Source organism: Adiantum capillus-veneris, chromosome 19, assembly GCF_014529385.1.
Source record: "Adiantum capillus-veneris isolate H3 chromosome 19, ASM1452938v2, whole genome shotgun sequence".
Lineage (NCBI taxonomy): Eukaryota > Viridiplantae > Streptophyta > Polypodiopsida > Polypodiales > Pteridaceae > Adiantum > Adiantum capillus-veneris.
This window is the reverse complement of record NC_140949.1, coordinates 79,985,510-80,004,476: the sequence shown is the minus strand read 5'-3', so window position 1 is coordinate 80,004,476 and position 18,967 is coordinate 79,985,510. Positions and strand designations below refer to the sequence as shown.

The window sequence follows — 18,967 nt, the reverse complement described above, 5'->3', positions numbered from 1 at the left end:
ATACAAACTTAGCAAAATTGCCCTACCTATTTTTGTTGGAAAGTCACTTAAATTAATAAGTGAAAAATGCCAAAAATAGGTAAAATAGGCTAAATACACCGGAAAATTCCCTTGAAGGATTCTGATGGGAATGTTTATGATCATGCTGTGTGCAACCAAAGGATATGCATCTACACTAAGTGACTAGGCATGCACAGTCTACGAATAGACTCACAAAAGTGCCTGATCACTTCTAAATCTAGACTGACTGGACTGACTGAACCCTGATCATGTTGTAGCTTGTCGACGGACACATAGGGTTGGATGTGTCACGTCTGATGTGTGGGTGTGCGGGACTTGAATTTCATAAAGGTTTGCAATGCTTGCTTCTTTGGGCCGTGCCAAAAGCGACACAGAGTCTTTTGTGGCTCCTTCAATGCTTCAACTTCGTCGAGAGTCATGCTTCCTTCTTCTTCAAGAATCTTCATGGCTGAAAATTCCTGAAACCGTTTCCAACACAAAACCATGAACATACATATTCCATGTAAAGTGAGTGGAAAAAATCTTGTCGTCCTAAAAGACTGTGCATGCAATGTAGATGAACCAATAGACGGAGTGCCAAACCGTTCACCACACACACACAAACAATGAGATTGAATCTTTCTCTTTTGATCTAGAGCAATCAACTTTGGCAATTCACAACGGAAATGCCCATGCTTGGTGCTCATATTTTCATGTGCTCGTGCTATAATTGTGTCGTGCCAAGGAAGAGACATGGAACGTGCTCATTCATTAGTGAAACGTGCTCAACGTACAATATGTCATGCCTAGAAAAAGGGATCACATAAAGACGCTGACTAAAATACAAAAAACGATCACGAATGAAACACTCGTACAATGTGTGCGTATCAATCATGCGAGCACATAATAATTCCTGTGAGGATTCTTTGGACCTAGGCTCGAGAGCCAAGATCGGTTCTTCTATGATCGAATCGTCTTGTGGAGTTCTTTGGACCTCGACTCGAAAGCCAAGATCAGTTCTTCGAGATTGATCGAATCTACAACGAGGTTAGCTTCGTTAGAAAAAGCATCAACTATCATATCATCCTTGTGAACAATCACATCTTCTTCATGCAACTCATCATGCTTGTGAGAAATCACATCTTGATCATGCAAATCATCATGCTTGTGAGAAATCACATCTTGATCGTGCAAATCATCATGCTTGTCATTGTCAATCAAATCACTATGCTCATCATTATCATTCAATTCATCATGCTTCTCATAATCATGCAAATCCTGTGTGTCATGCTTTGGAGAAGAAGAGACTAAGAGAGTCTCCTTTTCCCGAATCTCTTCAATCTTCACCTGCACATTAGAAATGAGAGAGGAAGAATGAACAACGTTCTTGCGATCCAATTCTGTTTTTCTTTCTGCGTACTTACAATCAAATTCTTTGGCTTCCAAGCGTAATTGCTCGCACTCTCGCTCCATGGCTACCATTCTTGCTTCGTGCCACGTTGTCATCATGTCCATCATTGTCTTGCACCAAGCCTTTATAGGATCTGGTGTAATCCTTGGCATAGATGGGAAAGGGGGAGGGTTAGAAAAACCCCCCGGTGGGGAAATTTCTTCGCCGCCTCTCATGCTCATCACCTCCAAGCGAAGTATCCATTCCGCTTCGAGTGATGACCATTTACTGAAGTCTTGGGTTCTTGTGGTCTTTGGTTCTTAAGTTCGCGAGGAACTTGGGTTCTTGGGGGTCTTGGTTCATGGATTCTTGAGGTTCTTGAGGGTCTTGAGGTTCTTGAGTTTCTTCTTTCGCTTGCAATCTGCGTTTGAGAAGAATCTTCTCTTCACCCGAGTTCTGCTCTTTTCCGCGGGCGCACCCCTTGGTGGCCTTGCGCTCACACCAAGGTTGCTTTTTCCCACCTCACGTCGATTGGCTGGCCGCTAAGTGCACGGTCCGCTCTCAATGAGTGAAAAGAGACACAAGGGGAGGCTGGACAAGCCCTACTTTCTTGGGATTCCTGTCACTCTTCAAAAACAAGATTAGGAATCGATCTCAACAAGCAAAAAAATTATGTGGTTCTTATGGTTCTTTCCTTGAGTGATACAGAACACTGCTAAAGCTCTGATACTAATGTTAGGTGCAGCGGAATGAATGTTGAACTTTGCTCAAGATGAGTGCTCCGAACTGTGCTCAAGGTTCCTTTTACTTACGGAAGGTAGAGCCTTCCGTTCTTAATGAGAGAGTGCTATGATCACAAACAAAGTGAATGGACACTGTGCGTGCAAGTGTATGAGACTGAGAGATAGAGAGAGAAGAGAGATACGACACCAGAGACGTTGTAAAACCCTCCTCTGAAGGCCCAACTCTCGTCGGCGAGAGTGGTCTACTTATGATTGCACAATCTGGTACAAATGGTATGCATGAGACTGATGCAAGTCTAGGCTATGTCGACAATGATGACGGGGACGGCGAAGTCGACCTAAGGGCTGAAATCTGCAATCTTTCTACTGCTGTCCAAAAACGCTATGGGCTGAAATCTGTGATTAGTCCAAAAATGCTGATTTGGGGGCTGTTTTCTGTGGGTCTTTGTCGCTGAAAATCTGCAGGTTTAGGGCTGAAAACTGAGGTTCTTCAATGCTGAAAACTGATAGTTTTTACCGGGCTGAATCTGCTACCTTTTTGGGCTGATCTTGTTGGTCTTTCTAATGCTAAAATCTGCTAACGCTGGGACATGCAAAAACGCCAGGCTGAAGGGATCAAAAACGCTAGATACTGGCTTCTTCAAAAACGCTAGCTGATGGAATCTTCTTGGCAATGGTGCCCTGATGCAAAAACGCTAGCTGAGGCTGTCTGGCGAGGGTGCTTTCTGAAAACGCCAATGCTTTGGGAGGCTATGGCGAGGGTTGGTCTTTGCTTGGAGGAAGATCCACCAAGTTCTTGCTTGAGAAGTTGCCTGCTAAGCTTGGCTCCTGTTGCCTCTTCTGCCAAATAGTGCTAGCTCTAGTTTGCTTATATACAAACTTAGCAAAATTGCCCTACCTACTTTTGTTGGAAAGTCACTTAAATTAATAAGTGAAAGTGCCAAAAATAGGTAAAATAGACTAAATGCACCGGAAAATTCCCCTGAAGGATTCTGATGGATTCTAATGGGAATGCTTATGATCATGATGTGTGCAACCAAAGGATAAGCATCTACACTAAGTGACTGGGCATGGACGGTCTACGAATAGACTCACAAAAGTGCCAAATCACTTCTAAATCTAGACTGACTGAACCCTGATCATGTTGTAGCTTGTCCACGGACACATAGGGTTGGATGTGTCACGTGACATCAAGACTTAAGAAACTTGAGATTGACTCTAAGATAAGACTTAGAAGACTCTGTGTTTTAATTATTCATTGATTGAAATGTGTTACAAGGGTGTTCTTATATAGAAACTGGAGAGACACGATGAAAAGACATGACCATAGGTCAAGAGACATGACTCTAGGCCAATAATCATGTCCTTTTGCTGTAGAGTCGTGACCTTTCGGCGTAAAGATGCAGCCATTCTCTAAAGAGACATGGATATTCGCTGAACAGGTGCGACTCTTGGGCGAAGAGACGCATCCTTTCGAGAAAAGGGTGTAAAATGTAGTACATGGGAGGGTCGAGAGGGCGGCCGATGAACGCCTCTAGGTGAGCCATCATCTGGGCTCGTCTCTCCTCGGCAGCTCGATGTGCTCGAGTCCGGATCTCCTCGATCTGTTTGCGATGCACTTGTGGGACTTGGCCTCTAGTAGCCCGCGAGCGTCGTTGGGCCCTGCTCGCCTCAGCCTACTGAAGGGTCACTCTCCTCAGTGGGTGTGGGAGTGGAAGGGGTGTAGCTCTCTGAAAGAAACTGTAAGATGTGACTGTCTCCCCGTCCCCCTCCCCTCGTCCTCTGTAGGTAGTTGTAGAAGTGTGTCCCTCTGCCTCTGTATCTCTAGCAAGTAGCGCCCCAGCTCTCTGATCTCGAGAGTGCATGATATCTCGAAAGGTAGGCTGCTCTCTGAATAGGGGTTCGTATCAACCTTTGATATCCACATAAGCTCTGCATCTGCAAACAAAATGCTCCTCGCTCTCCACTTCCTCTCTCCATACTATACACACTCTCTCCTCCATGGGAATGTCATGAGCTCGCCCCACCTCGATCTCTAGTCTGTGTGATGACACTCTGAGCTAACCAATTGCCACCCGTGAGTTGTGTGGCATGTAGGTGTCCATATAGCATTGTCGTTGTATGAACCCATCCTCCAATATGGTAAGAGCATGGTCTCTGTAGCATAACATCTTCCGTCGGAGGGGGCATGTGATCCACGTCTTTCTGATATAGAGCTGCCAGTGAACCTATCGGATCACTATGTTTCTCTCACTACGTGAGTTGAAGCTTTGGGGAGGAGGGGGGGGGGGGGGGGGGGGGGGGGGGGGGGGGGGGGGGGTGTCGGGGTCGTATTGGAAAGGTGGCAAACTCTGTAGGCCAAGGCCGTGTGCTCCAAACCATGCTCTAATCTGTGTACCATGCTCTTTTGTATCCGGTCTCTAATATCTGTATAGTTGACTTAAATGCTCGTCGTGTGAGTGTCAGTCGGGAGCTCTCGTACTATCTGGATGAAGCAGACCATCTGGAGTGCCTCCACTACCATTTGGGGTGGGGGGGGGAGAAGCTCTACCTTGCTGATGTCCGGCGACATTGTGTACTTGCCTCAAAAAAGACGAGAGATCATATAGATCTTTTTTTGTTTTGTTTTCGGAGTCGGGTAGGGCACGCCCGGCCGCTCCCCTCATACACCCAAAAAGTATACAAGAGGAACGACCAGGACTATGCACCCAGAAACCAAAGGCAGACGCTTTTGTCACTAGTTTCCTCTGGACTACGAGAGTTCAGAATTATCTACACTCTTAGGGCCATGACTAATCCCTTGAGAGACCAACTTTGCAACCTGGATTTGGGCGTGACAGCAACCAAGTGCCTCTGTTCAGAGGACCAGGTACTGTCGAACTTGCTTCGGTCTTCCCTTTGGAGTTGTTGTGGTCGTGCCCATTGGCTTTCTGTCAATCCGGGTGCCCACACTGCTGCTGCATACATCAAGGCTGGGGTGAGTAATGTGTCGAATAGCCACCCCTACGTGCGAGGCTCCTGAAAGTGTGCCTGCTGGCATCTTCGCTCTAGCATGGCCACTGCTGCATATCCTTTGGTAGTGGCAGCATGTGCCATGGAGAAGGGCCCCTATCTCTTGGTAAATGTGACTCCCAGGTAGATGTAAGAGGTGACCACTTCTACTGGTCCTCTTGCTGCTGTGCAAGGTAGTTAGGTACGTAGTGTTCGGTACAAATTCGGTTCGTGAGGTACGTAGTACAGAACGGATTGAGTTTTTAGGTACGTAAAAATTCTTACTTTTTTCCACAAAGCCTAAAACTGCGTGTACTTCATACATTTATATATGCATTCACCAAGACTTCTAATAAAGACTAGCAAATCAACAATAGACCATTGCAAATGCCAAAAACTAGAGTCCACGACTCTAACCGAACAGTGAAAACACAAAGTTGAGCTTAGCGAACCAAATAGTGTCAGATGTCTTCTGTCATGGTCCCATAAAACTAAGAGCATCAAAATAAATCACACACTGCACTGTACTTGTATCTCTGCTAAAACCAGTCGCTCTCAGCTGTAGCAAGGCGTTTTTCGAAAAGAGAGGCCTAATCGATTGAAATAGAGCTGTAATGTACGGATAGAATCCGTACGTACGTACGGATGCAACCTTGCTGTTGTGAATGTAGCTGCTGGTCGAACTGCTCTGGAGGTATGGAAGATTGATCTTGGTTTTCCCAAGATTCGTTGTGAGTCTCCTATATGCGCAAAACTCATCCAAAGCTCTCAGATGGCTCTGTAGGCACTCTAGTGACTCTGAAATCAGTAAAATGTCCTCAACATATAGGATAATGTGGACTGTGGTACCTGCTAGGTCCGCTCTTGCCCCTCCTGCTCGTAGGATGTAGACAAAGATCTCGTTGATGTAGAGTCCGAAGAGGGTTGGGGAGAAGGGGCATACTTGCTTAACACCAATAGTGATAGCAATAGACTCTGACATACCGCTTGGGCAGCAAACTCTCCCAGTCGCTCTGTCATAGAGAGCGTAGATGGCCCATATCATCTCCGACAGTATCCCCAAACTCCGGAGTCGTCGAAAGAGCCTCTCCCATGGGACGGTGTCAAACGCTTTGCGGAAATCCACAAAGCAGCAGTAAAGCCTCTTGAGGCAGCGCAGAACGAAGATGTGGTCGATAGTGGAGAAGGTCCGTTTGAACCCTGCCTCACCAGGAGCCTGTAGGCCCTCAATCTCCCCCCATAAGAAATTAGCTCAACCTCGAGACCGCCCCATATAGTTTGGCCATTGTATGGCCAATCATGATAGTCTTGAATTCCCTGGGTCCAAGGTGTCTCCAGACTTGTGGATCGGCACAATAATGTGTCTGGTCCACTCCTTTGGGAAGCCCTCCCTTATAGCCCGATCGAATGCATGTGCGATCAACGGGGCTATCATGGTGGCTGCATAAATGAGGTGCTCACTCTGTAAACCTATATGATCTGATGATCGGCGGTGTTGTAGTCGATGGATGGCCTTCTTGACCATCTCCGCTATGAAAGAGAAGCTCGTGGGTCGAGGCCAAAGAGGTTGTGGAATCGGAGGCTTGTTCGGCACCTCATAGAGTTTCTCTATAGAGTCGTGCCATACTTGTGGATCCTCAATGGGGGTAGTCGGTTGTGGCCCCTGGAGGGTGCGCCATGTTGTGGCACTGTCCATGCTCATGAATAGTGGTATAGCTCTAGCTCCTGTGCCTCCTCGAAAGCTCTCCGCTTTCGGCATGTGAGTGTCTTCATCTGGCGTCTGGCCTCTCAATCGGTGGTCTCTCCAAGAGTCTGTTGTGCATGCAGTGAATGGTAGAGGTCTATGCACCCATCATTGTACCAGCAATTCTGTGGCATAGTCCCTTGGGGGGGGGGGGGGGAGTGGCCAGTATGGGTGGTGTGCAGGAAAGAGCTGATGGCTGATGTCTGAAGAACAAATGTGATGTGGGAGGCAAGCATAGGTAGTGGTGTAGAGGGGTAGAGCAACAGTCCCTTCTCAACCTCTGCCGAGTATAAGGGGGCTAGCTCATGTGTGAAATGGATCGTGGTGTGTGGGGTGCGTGTCATGGTGTGTGGGGTGTGGCGTCGCCAATGAAGGAGAGAGCAAGATAGGTGTGGTCAGCTTTAATCCGTATGGGTGGGATGGTGAAAGAGCTAAGTAGGTGGGACCAAGGGTCTCGACGCACACACTCACATCCATAACCAAGGGTGGAAATCAAGGAAATGTGCTCCCACTAACAAACTGGACACATAATTTCATCATGCAAACAGGATTTCACAACACATAATTTATGTGCATTTATGGAAAAAAGGAAGCATCTGATCCTTTATGACAGCCTGCTTCCTTGTAAGTTTCACTGATCTTAAATACTTTTGAGAATATCAGGCTAGACGAAGAATTATCTTACCACTGTAGGGTTTGGCCCCTCCAAAGGACCCCCTCGAGTATGTAATGGACCTCGTGCTCCCAAAGGAAGTATTCCTGTTTGTGGCAGCAATCCAACACTGCTTGGCCCCCCGCCTTGGCGCCATCCAAAACCCGGATTTTGGGCTCTCATGGGTTGTCCACCTGAACCTCTATTAATGTAACATGCAACAAATACACAAACTGATCATGGCCAACGCTTACATACAATCTACACCAGACTGCATGTTTGTTTACCTGGGTCCCCCAGAACCATGATGAGAGTGAGGGCTGTAATTTGTTCCCATATTTCCCATCCTATACACATACACAACAAATAAAAAGGTATGCATGGAAAAGCTAGAAAAAAGCTAGAACCACCAAAAATATCAGCATTCCTCGACTACAAACAGATACCTGCCCTCCCCAGATCTAGGCCTTTTAGGATCAGCAAAACGAACAATTAATGGCTGATGACAACCCTGAAATCCATTATTATAGAACACGGGGAGGAGTTTATTATCATTTATAAGAAGGCTGATCTCATCATGCACGTCTGTGTGAAGCGTTATGGCTAAAACTTACCGCCATTCTGTACACACCATCCAGTGCAGATATAGCGGCAAATGCCATTTCTTTCTCTGGGTATGAAACAAAGGCACAACCTGCAAAAGAAAATCCACCATTAGATAAAGTTCTACGAACCAAAAGCAATCAACTATTAATTAAAGTTCAAAGAGAAAATAGCACAAAAATATAAGGACAACATTCAAGCCCCCAACAAAAAGTGTCTTCTTTTACACAGAAAAATAGGCCCCTGTCAAAATAAAATCCTGGGTTTACACATCCTACATGATGGAAAGCTATGAAAAGCTAAAGCGATCACACTGCAATGTATTCAAGACTAAGTTTGAACATCCTGAACTTCATGGCCAGAAACCTGAAACAGTTCCAAAAGGAATGAAAATTGGTGAAGAGTCCTTATCAAAACTATTCTCTCGTAGAATATTCCTAACATAACAAGGAATACACGACGGTTCCTATCTAAAATGACCGTAGGAATCTTTTCTTTAAAAGGGTTCAATATAAAACAACTGCCCCTACATGTAGCCCAGAACCTGCATGGTTTTGATAGACAGTATAGCATACACTGTAAGTTCTGGCATTCAGCTATGCAACTACAACTAGCAAAGCCCAGCAACAACTTGGAATTTTCAGCTCTTTTAGAAACCTCAACTCAGCAAAGTCTTAGAAAGCCAGGAGTCTGCAGATTCCACAAAAATTGGGAAACAACCTTGGCAGCCATGTTAATGCACGACAAAAGAGCCCTTGAGTATTATAGAAGTATCATAAAAAGTAGTGTTTCGCGCTTACGCACAAAGACTTTGTACGGGCTAAGGCTCATGCTTCATGGCCTAAGATTGTGGGTTTGAGGTCCCTTCGACTCGCTGATGAAGAAATGAACACCCAAGTTCACGGGGTCTGTTTGCATTGCCAGAGCTCTTCTCTTGAACTCTCTGAACCATTTTACCTCCTTCGTCATGGAGAAGGAGATTCCTCCAAGGACGATTTGCTGTTCAAGCATGATGTCAGTGCAGTAATCATGGATGTTGCCTATGGCTCCTGCATGATGGCCGGCGACTCTTGTTTGACTGTGAATGATGTCAGGAGGAAAAGAAATGAACAACCAAGTTCACGGGGTCTGTTTGCATTGCCAGAGCTCTTCTCTTGAACTCTCTGAGCCATTTTACCTCCTTGAGTAGATCACATGGACAAGGAGATTCCTCCAAGATCCATTTGCTGTTCAAGCATGATGTCAGTGCAGTAATCATGGATGCTGCCTATACATGGCTCCTGCATGATGGTAGGCGGCCCTTGTTTGACTGTGACACATTGTTAATAGAACTGGTTCAACCCATCATACAGGAATAGTCCTTGACCCCTATCCCATGTGTTTTTGTGTTCACACACACCTCTGGCAGGCAGGGTCAATTTTCAGCCACGTCTCATGATTGGACAAGGGCAAGGTACCATTGTGTGAGGGTCATCAATGTCCATCTACACTGTGCAAAGTGCGTCAGTGTGTTGGAAAAACAGAAGGCTCTTAATCGGATCCTCCTCGACAAATGATCCACCCAACGGTAAGCGAGCATTGATTGTTGAAGGACCATAACCTTGGCAAGGGAAACAACTTCAAGCCATAACCTTCAGGTCATAAAGCGTAAGCCTTAACATTCCCTCTTTTCCAAGATGGTGAATCGCCTCTTTTGTGCAAGCAAAGTAGAAGAAACAGAAAAGGAGAGTCTTGGGCATCAAAATAATCTTCTGTTTTTGGTCTGTAAATACAGGTAAAGGCAAGCATGATCACAGGAATCGCTGAACCAACTTTGAGGGAGTTGAAAGAAGGTACTATCCACAGAACAGGAATCTCTGAACCAACTTTTGAGGGAGTTTAAAGAAGGTACTATCCACAGAACAGGAGAACCGGAAAAAAAATTACATACCTCTACTTTGTTTGTTTTCATTCCGAATGACGTATACATTTTCCACTCGGCCATAAGGAGCAAATATCTGTGAACATTATAACCCTCAAATAAGAAAATAATTTAATCAAACTTCAAAGTCCTTGAGATAAATCTACCAAAAGGAAAATATTAATACATGTATAAAGACCACGCCAGAGAAAACAAGCCCATCCAAAATTAGAGAGCAAAACTCTATGAACCCCACTTCAGATCATTTGGACAGAAAGTAAGGCAACATTAATCCAGGTATGACTGACCACAGATACAGGATCTAGCTCAGGTATAATGACAAAGAGCGCCCATGTTCACATCCCAATAACCAGCACATTGATCTTGATAATGGCAAATAGGTACTTTGGGTTCAATAAATTAGGTACATCCCCTGTGCACGTATGGTACACTACCCCTCCAAGAAAGCAAGCTTGGAACATGGCACATTGTCAAAGTTGATGCAAATTAATAAAAGGTTACGAAAGTTTGGCAATCTTGGAACCACTTTGGAGAATGGAGAATAGTAAAAATACGGAAACACAGACAACGATGAGGGTTAAAGATGGCCCACCTTCCCATCCGAAATAAAAAAGAGGAAAATATATTTCTACATTAACCCAAGTATCTATCAAAATCGACAAATCGTGATTCAGCAACCAATGAGGGAACTTAAAGAATCAGGTACATCGTACGATGGGCCTGAGAATGCGAAGAGAATTGACCTAGCTGAATTGGGGGAAGAACCGAGGCCGGCTTACATAGCCACCGATCTCACGGAAGAGGAAAAGCAGCTTCTGATAGCTACTCTCAAACAATATAGAGACGTGTTTGCTTGGTTGTAAAAAGATCTTAAGGGAGTAGATCCAAGAGTATGCCAACATACGATACCCCTTAAGAGCGATGCTAAGCCGCGCAAACAACGTCCCTATACTTATAATAAAACATTTGCGAACAAATCAAAGAAGAGATAAAGAGGCTTAAAGAGGCAGCATAGAGCAATGGGGAGAATACACACGAGAGAAATGAAATGAAATGAAATGAAATGTTATATTAACGTCTTCAAAAGGCCAAAATGACCTATGAGACCAAAAAGTTACAATTGGTGAATCTGATACCATGTCTGAGTACGGAAATTACCAGGTTACAAAGTTACCAAGTTACAAAGAACTAACACTAAAACACTAAGGCACTAAGGAGAAGGGGAATAGGAAGGGGGGGGGGGGGGGGGGGGGGGGGGGGGGGGGGGGGGGGGGGGGGGGGGGGATTTGTGGGTTTAGATGAAATCTCTCATCGGTCGTTGTCGGATCTCATCGACTTCCTCCATGGTCAGAACTCTGGTTGGGCGTCTTGCATGTCAAGCTAGAGTGATCTGTATCTTCTATTGCAACCTTCGTCGGTAGTGGGAGACCCCCCGAGGTCGTGGACGTCTGGATCTGCCAAGTTCAGTGGCTCTGTCAAGCAGTGTACCTCTAGTATGAGTAGGCTGTAATGACTGCTCTGTTTGCTCTCCTCTGTTTGGTGTAAAGAACTCTGTGATTCGTCTCTGAGACTGTCTTTCCCCTGATGTCCTCAGCAAGCTCTCCCTAAGTCTGCGCAGCTCTAGCAGGAACAATCCGAGACACTTCTGATCCTTGTATCTCATGACTCTAGAAAAAGGTCCGAACCCTTCTCTAATCAAGCAATGGAAGCGTCCGCGTATCTCATAGTGTGCCGGGCAGTGGCATGTGTAGAGCAGTTCTGTCTCTGGCTCCAAGTTACATAGGTGACATATCCTGGCTCCTGTAGGCACCCCTCGGAATCGGCCAGTCTCGATCTGGAGCTAATGTGAGGATGTGCGTATCTGTCCAATAGCGCATCTTATTCCATGAGATAAGTGTGTATCCATGTATGGTGGCCTAGTCACAAATCCGTCCTCCATGAGTTGGAGAAGATGCTCTGTAGAAGGCCATCTTCGTGCCCAACTCCTGTGTCGGTTGTATCCATGTGCTCCTGGTATTTATAGTTGAATCAGATCCTGACGTATGAGCCTGATGATCTCTGTCCGTGTGAGAGACAAGGAGGGTGCATCCAAGGAGTATTGAAGCGGAGGTAATCTATCCATATTGAGACCATGCGACTGGAACCATGATGCCATCTGTCCATACCAACATGCTGTATCGCCTTGTAGAGCTAGTTGTCGAGATGACTCCAGGGCAAGCCTAGCGTATCTGTCTCTTGGGAGATCCCATAAACCGTGCATCAAGGACACCGATCTCGTCAGTGCCTCCACCATGAGAGGGGGGCGGGGGGGGGGGGCAGCTAGCTCGGCTCGAATAATCTCATGTGGTACTGAGGCCTTAGCCTGGATCATCCGAGCGATCATAGAGACCAAAGGCCTCTCCATACATCTCCATCCATCTGTATTACCAGATCTCCCATGGTGGTCTACTGAGGGTCCTCATACCTGAACTCCATAGAGCATAGCTGGAGTCACTAGAGTGTCAAAGAGCCATAGCTTTGTTCGCGGTTCCTGAAACTGAACCTGCGAACACATCCTCTCCAATCCTCCCAAAGCTGCATATGCTCTCGTCAATCTAGTCTCTGATGCTCTCCTTAGGGAAAACACCGGTCCACTGAATACTACCCCAAGATAGGTATATGCATCTGTGTACTCCACAATCTCCTGGCCATACATAAATGTGGGTGCCGACCTCCTGACCCACTGTGGTGTTGAACACCATAACCTTGGTTTTTCCCAGATTGACCGACAATCCACTGTCACGAGCAAATGTATGCAGAGCATCCAAATAACGCTGCATCCCCTCTGGGGAGTCTGAAATCGGCACAATATCATCAGCATATAGTAACAGTGGAATCCATGTCCCTGCTAGCTGAGCCCCCCTGTCTCCCTGCCGATCTACATAGTCTGAAAACTCATCCACATACATCCCAAAAAGAGTCGGGGATAGTGGGCATCCCTGCTTTACTCCGATAGTGGAGTGGACCATGTCAGACATTCCCTCAGTGGTGCGTACCCGTCCCATCACTGTCCTGTATAGAGCCAAAATACCCCATATCAGCTCTATAGGCACACCCATGTCCTGTAGTCTGTGTATAAGTCTGGCTCTCGACACTGTGTCAAAAGCTTTGCGGAAATCCACAAAGCTACAATAGATTCTCTTGCCATGGTATCTACCCTCCTCAATAATAGCTCTGAGTGTCAGAATCTGGTCAAGAGTGGAGAAACCTCTCCTGAAACCTACTTGCCCTGGTGCTCTTATTCCCTCTCGCTCTGCCCATCTACTCAGCTCCTGCTCAAGGACGGATGCATACAACCTAGCTAATGTGTGGCCAACCATGATGGTGCGATAATTCGCGGGAATCATGGGATCTCTTGACTTGAAAATAGGCACAATCGTAGACATACTCCAGGTCTCCGGGAAGCCTTCATACATGGCTCGATTAAACATCGTAGCCAGGAGCTCTACAAGTATATCCCTGGCATGGATGAAGTGCTCTGCTACCAGACCATCATCATCATGCGCTCTCCTTGTCTTCATCCTGTCAATGGCTTTCCTTACCCTCTCCGCAATAAAGAAAGAACATGTCTCTAGGCATGTCTCTAGTGGGTTCGGCAGAGGTGGTTGCCCTGATGCTGTGTAGAGAGATGTGGCATATTCCCCCCATGTCTCAGTGGAGGTGACCGCGGGTGGTGGTGAATGCTCGTGGAATAGCCTCCATGCTTCGCCTGAGTCCTGACTTATAAATAGCTGATATAGATCCCGCTCTAGCTGAGATAGATAGGCCCTTTTCTTTTGTCGCACTAGGCGGCGAAAGATAATCCGTGACTGTCGATGTGTGGTAATACCCGTGCACTTCCCTCTGTAGTTTGATCCTCGTCTCTTTGCACTCCTCATCATACCAACTGTTCTGGGGCATGTTCCCAGATCGTCTCCGTGTGGGCTGGTTGTGGGGGTATGCCTCTGATGCTGCATCATGGAGCGTCTCTGTCAAAATCTGAGTGAGTTCATCTAGTGGCCATCCCGACTCATGGGTGCATAGCTGCCTGTATATCTCATCCATATACACAGAATCCGTCTCCCTCATGAAGGTATACCGAGTGTGTATGGGGACCCCACCTAATGGAGCTGTGCTGAACTGAAAGGTCAGGGTGAAAGACAAGATAGCATGATCAACTGCTATTCCAACTGGCCTAGTGCCCACCATGAAATCCTGAAAGAATGGGATGAGACCTTGTTGGGCCATAACATAATCCATTGTGCTCGCACCATGTCAGTGTGGAAAGCAAGTAAAACCTCCAGCTATCGAAAATCTTTGTAGGCCATTCACAATGGCCAATCTGTGTGCGGTTCCCATATCTATCAAGTATCTACCATACTCAGTGTATTCCTCATCTTGTGATAGTCTGGACAGACCCATCTCTGTGACGTCCAGCTCCCTGAGCATCTCTTCAGAAGTATCATAGAATATTGTCTAGTGGTGGGCAGTCCTAGCATTGAAATCCCCTAGTATGATAATGTCCCCATCCTTGGAAAACTCCCATATGTCATTATCCAAAATAGCAAAGGGGGATTGTCCTCTAGGTGATGCATATACTGACGTACTAGGAGGAAAGTAACAAATAGCAATGTAGAGGTATCTACCCGTCTCTGCCCTGAGCCTCACCCACATGTACCTAGCCTGTTCATCCTTGCGTGCTATATATATCATTGGTTGCAATTCCTCCCTGAATAGAACTGCCACTCCCCCTGAGCCCCGTCCTCGATGCTCCGATCTGGTCTCTTGTTTGCAGGCTGTCTCCCATCTATATACGCTCACCTGTGGCATGGATTGTCCCGGTGCTTGATGCGTCTCAGAGTAGAAAATGATGTCTCTCCCCATAAAGCTACCCTCAAAGGCCCCTACATCAAGGCGGAGTGACCCGTTACAATTCCAGGTTGCCATCTTTAGCGTGGTCCCATAGGTCTCGCACCGTCATGCAGGGCGTCGCTCCAATATCACCACCTTTCCATCCCTGTAAAAGGCAATCTTCCCCTTTTCCCTTGCGGCTCTTATTTCCGGCATTACTTCTTGCATATGAGCAATCTGCGAGAGGGTGAGGTCATCTCCAAGAAAGATGCCCGTCTTCTTTAGAGTCGCTCTCTTCTTCAAGAAATCTTTCTTCGCTTCCATGGAGAGAGAGAGAGAGAGAGAGAGAGAGAGAGAGAGAGAGAGAGAGAGAGAGAGAGAGAGAGAGAGAGTCACAAACTGTTGATGTGTCGAGCCACTAAACCAGAGCCAACTTGCAAATCCCGGCCGAGGAGCCTAAACCCTAGAAGCAACAGAAGAACTTTTCCCAACTTATGGGACCTAGTCCAATGGGGCCCCACATCACTAGAAGTAAAGCCGGCACACATACATACTCAAAGATGATGACGTGGCAATTGTACGGACTGCCACAATTTGCGTTGGATTGTTGACATGGCAGATGTACAGAGCTTCGTAATTTTCGTTGACATGTTGACGTGCCAGACTGTACGTACATTCCCACAATTCGTGTTGAGAGTGCCATGTGGCAGCTGTACGGATTTCCATGATTTAGGTTGGGAAGCTTTTCAACGCTATCTTTTGAGGCCAAATGCTTTTGAGTTTGAAGCTTTTCATGTACTGCTTTTCATAGGCCAAGAGCCTTTAAATATGTGCCATGGGCTCATTCTCTGGCACGCTTCCGGATCAAGGTGTAGAGCATGGAAAATCGGGTTGTACTGAGTTGAAGCAATGTAAAGAAAAATCGAGAGGACCACCAAGGTTTGGGGCCAATGCTCTCTTGGGATAGAACTCCGCCACTCCCCGTCTCGTGTGTGTATCTCTTCCAATTCAGTTGTTATTTGAAGTGCTTTAAGTTATTTAGTATGTTCTTTTTCGTTGGCACGTGGTGCTCGTTCCCGTTATAGAGAGAGAGAGAGAGAGAGAGAGAGAGAGAGAGAGAGAGAGAGAGAGAGAGAGAGAGAGAGAGAGAGAGAGACTGTTGAACCAACCAACTGGCCAATGAATTAGTGGTATACAATGGGGGCAAAGTGTGGCTTATATACTAGCCTCGAGGCCCTTAAGTACCCCCCTCAATAAATTGCCCCACCCAAGACTTTGACAACTCTATAGAGGTACCTTACATTGGATATGCCTCGATTATGCAATCACCAACCTTTTTACCTTAAAAGAACGCCATCTTGAGAACCGTTTGCCTCATAGAAAATTGAGTTGTAGACCACACTATGTCCAAGAATCCCCATTCGTAAACTATGAACACATCACGCCCAAACTTTCCTAGATAATGAAGTTTGAAACACATCCTCTCCGAAATCCTACCAGCAACAGCACATTGACGCACACATCCATAGTGTTTTTATATGTCCTGTTGATTCCTTGCTAGATGCATGTGTCTTGAACTCCGACCCGCAGGTTCAAACACCTATAGCTTGAACTCGAACACATCGGTCCAAATCATTTGTAGGGAGCTTCTTGTGCCCTTCTCTACCGCTCACAACCCCCTTCCTGGTTGAAGCTAGTTGCGACACTGGCCACCTGACTAGAAATCTGGCATCGCGGCTACTGTGGCCGCCACCACGTGTGCCATGCCGATGTCCTTTGTCAAATCTTTATCATCGCTAGCTCTATCAAGCTTGTCTTTGCCTTTGTCCCCTTGTGAGCCCTTGCAATTTTCTTTGGCTTTGCATTCCTAAGCCAAACAAAGCACCTTCATCTCCCTTGAGGACTCCAACTATGCCGCGAGCGACTGTTGGGTTAAAGGCCCAAATGGCCTGTGTATAGTTTTAAAGGTTATTAACCTTTGGCCAAGTTCAATGTGAACTTGGCCACTAACTTTCAATTGGTCCTATACATTTTAATAAAGGAAATGTGACCAATTGCTCACTAACTCATTCCCCTCATATCGTGTAGTGCTCCTACTCTCTCTCTCTCTCTCTCTCTTCGTTCTGCTAGCGCCCACTTCTCTGCTTGCACTCGCCCCTCTCCAAGGTACACACCCTGCACATTTCCTCGTGCTCTTTCACTTGCACACACCACTTCGCGCTCATCAACTGGTATCAGAACCAAATTAGGGTTTGCTCCCAAATCTGCAAACGCTGATTTTCAGCCAAGGAGGTCAACTTTCATGCGAGATTTTGCAATTTTATCACCAAAGGACTCGTTCCCAGACACTAGAAAGCTAACGGCAAGTCAAATTGACCTAAAACAGGCTGAAATTAGGTCAAAATCAGCAAATTACAGGTTATGACAACAAAATACAGGTTTTGCAAATCATGTATTAAGGTGTGGGAACATCTTTGCAAGGTCACCGCTACCCGAAAACACTGAAATTGCCGAAAAACAGGTCCCAAAACAGGTGTTTTCAGCAAATTTCAGATTTACGCAGGTTTTTGTAAGTGTTTTTATGATGCAACTACATTGGGGAAAGTGCAAATTGATGCAATCTACGCACGTTTAACAAGTTTTGGATATATATGACCATTTGTGGCTCAATTTCGTGCAATTTGATGCTACAAATTGGGGCTTTTTTGCTCATACATGCTTCTAAAGGCTGTGCATTAGCCTTACGTATGTTCTGTGAGGCTAAAAACAACTAAAATTGTTGTTTGTGAGCACAAATTCGCTCGCTGAAATTTCCTGCGCATAAATTTCAGAAATTGTTTTTTGTGCCTAAATCGACCTATTTTGCCCCAAATTGCTTCTGTGACCATTTGGAGCTGTAGTGCATACCTCTGTGAGGCTATACTCCGGTTTTTGTGCATTTTGCCCAAAAATTCAGCGTATTAGCCCTCTTATTCGTGCAACTATGGCCTCATCTTCTTCGGATGTGAAGAATCTCTTCGAGGTTAGGAGGTTCAGGACCAGGTTTCGACCTTTGGAAAGACAGGATCCAGCGAATCCTATTTCTCAAGGATTGTGAAGGGGCACTTGAACAGGTAAAGCCACAGGATATGACGAATGAAGCATGGGTTAGCCTGAACAGGAAGGCAGTTACATACATTAAAATGGCCATGACCGATGAGACAGTCATTGATGTGAAAGGTCTCACAAATGCTTTTGATATGTGGGAGAAGTTAAAGGGAATGTATGAGAATACAACGCCCGTCAACCAAGTGCATTTGATGCAAAAACTTGTTGGCATGCAACTAGATGAGTCCAAGAGCGCTGCAGAGCAATTGTCGTTGTTCGCAGGTACTTTGTCGCAGTTACAGGATTCGGGCTTGCCTCCTTTTGATGATAAGCTAAAAGCTATCTTCTTGCTTATGACCTTACCTGAGTCATGGGAAACATTGGTGGTTTCATTGTCCAATAACCCCAATTTGACCTTTGATGGTGTTAGGGATTCTATCTTGAATGAGGAAATCAGGAGGAAAGCAAGTGGAGAGAGAGGCAGCTCTGCTAACATGGTTAGAGGCAGGACAGAGAAGAAGAATGTCTATGCACGAAGGAGTAAGAGTAAGAGTAAGGAAAGGGGAAATGCCAGCAAAGGCAAGGGTGATGTGACTTGCTATCAGTGTGGCATGAAAGGTCACAAGAAACCTGATTGCAGATACTACAAAGCCGAGTTAGAACGGAAAAAGAATGGCGGAGACAAAAAGAAAGAGAAGAAGGAAGTCAAGACAGATGCACAGGATAGCTCAAAGGACAAAGAGAAGGCCAATGTGGCTTCTAGTGTTGTGATTGAGGAGTTGTCAGATGTAGAGAACATCTTATGTGTCACTTTGTCAGATGATGATGCTTATGACCTTGATGCCTCTCTTAATGTTCATTCACAGGACATGCAGATCACCAAGAGTGATTTCTTGGTGATCTTATTGATGCTTTGTTGACTGTCAATGATGCATTATCCCAGACTTGGATACTTGATTCCAGTGCT

General features: G+C 45.9%; 1 protein-coding gene across 5 annotated transcripts in view; it reads right to left on the bottom strand.

Annotated features, from left to right (window-relative positions):
* LOC147434303 (flowering time control protein FCA-like) overlaps positions 1-18,967 on the bottom strand; it is a 121,942-nt gene that overhangs the window by 58,758 nt on the left and 44,217 nt on the right. For all 5 annotated transcript variants that reach the window (XR_015185348.1, XR_015185349.1, XM_086490841.1 and 2 more), the window contains exons 7-11: positions 10,054-10,120; positions 8,135-8,214; positions 7,967-8,031; positions 7,808-7,867; positions 7,554-7,722 (exon numbers count right to left, since the gene is read on the bottom strand). Coding sequence is in view for 3 of the 5 variants with exons in the window: in XM_086490841.1 (XP_086346967.1) it covers positions 7,554-7,722; positions 7,808-7,867; positions 7,967-8,031; positions 8,135-8,214; positions 10,054-10,120 (441 nt within the window). In the remaining 2 variants the exon portion in view is untranslated. The remainder of the gene's footprint in view (positions 1-7,553; positions 7,723-7,807; positions 7,868-7,966; positions 8,032-8,134; positions 8,215-10,053; positions 10,121-18,967) is intronic.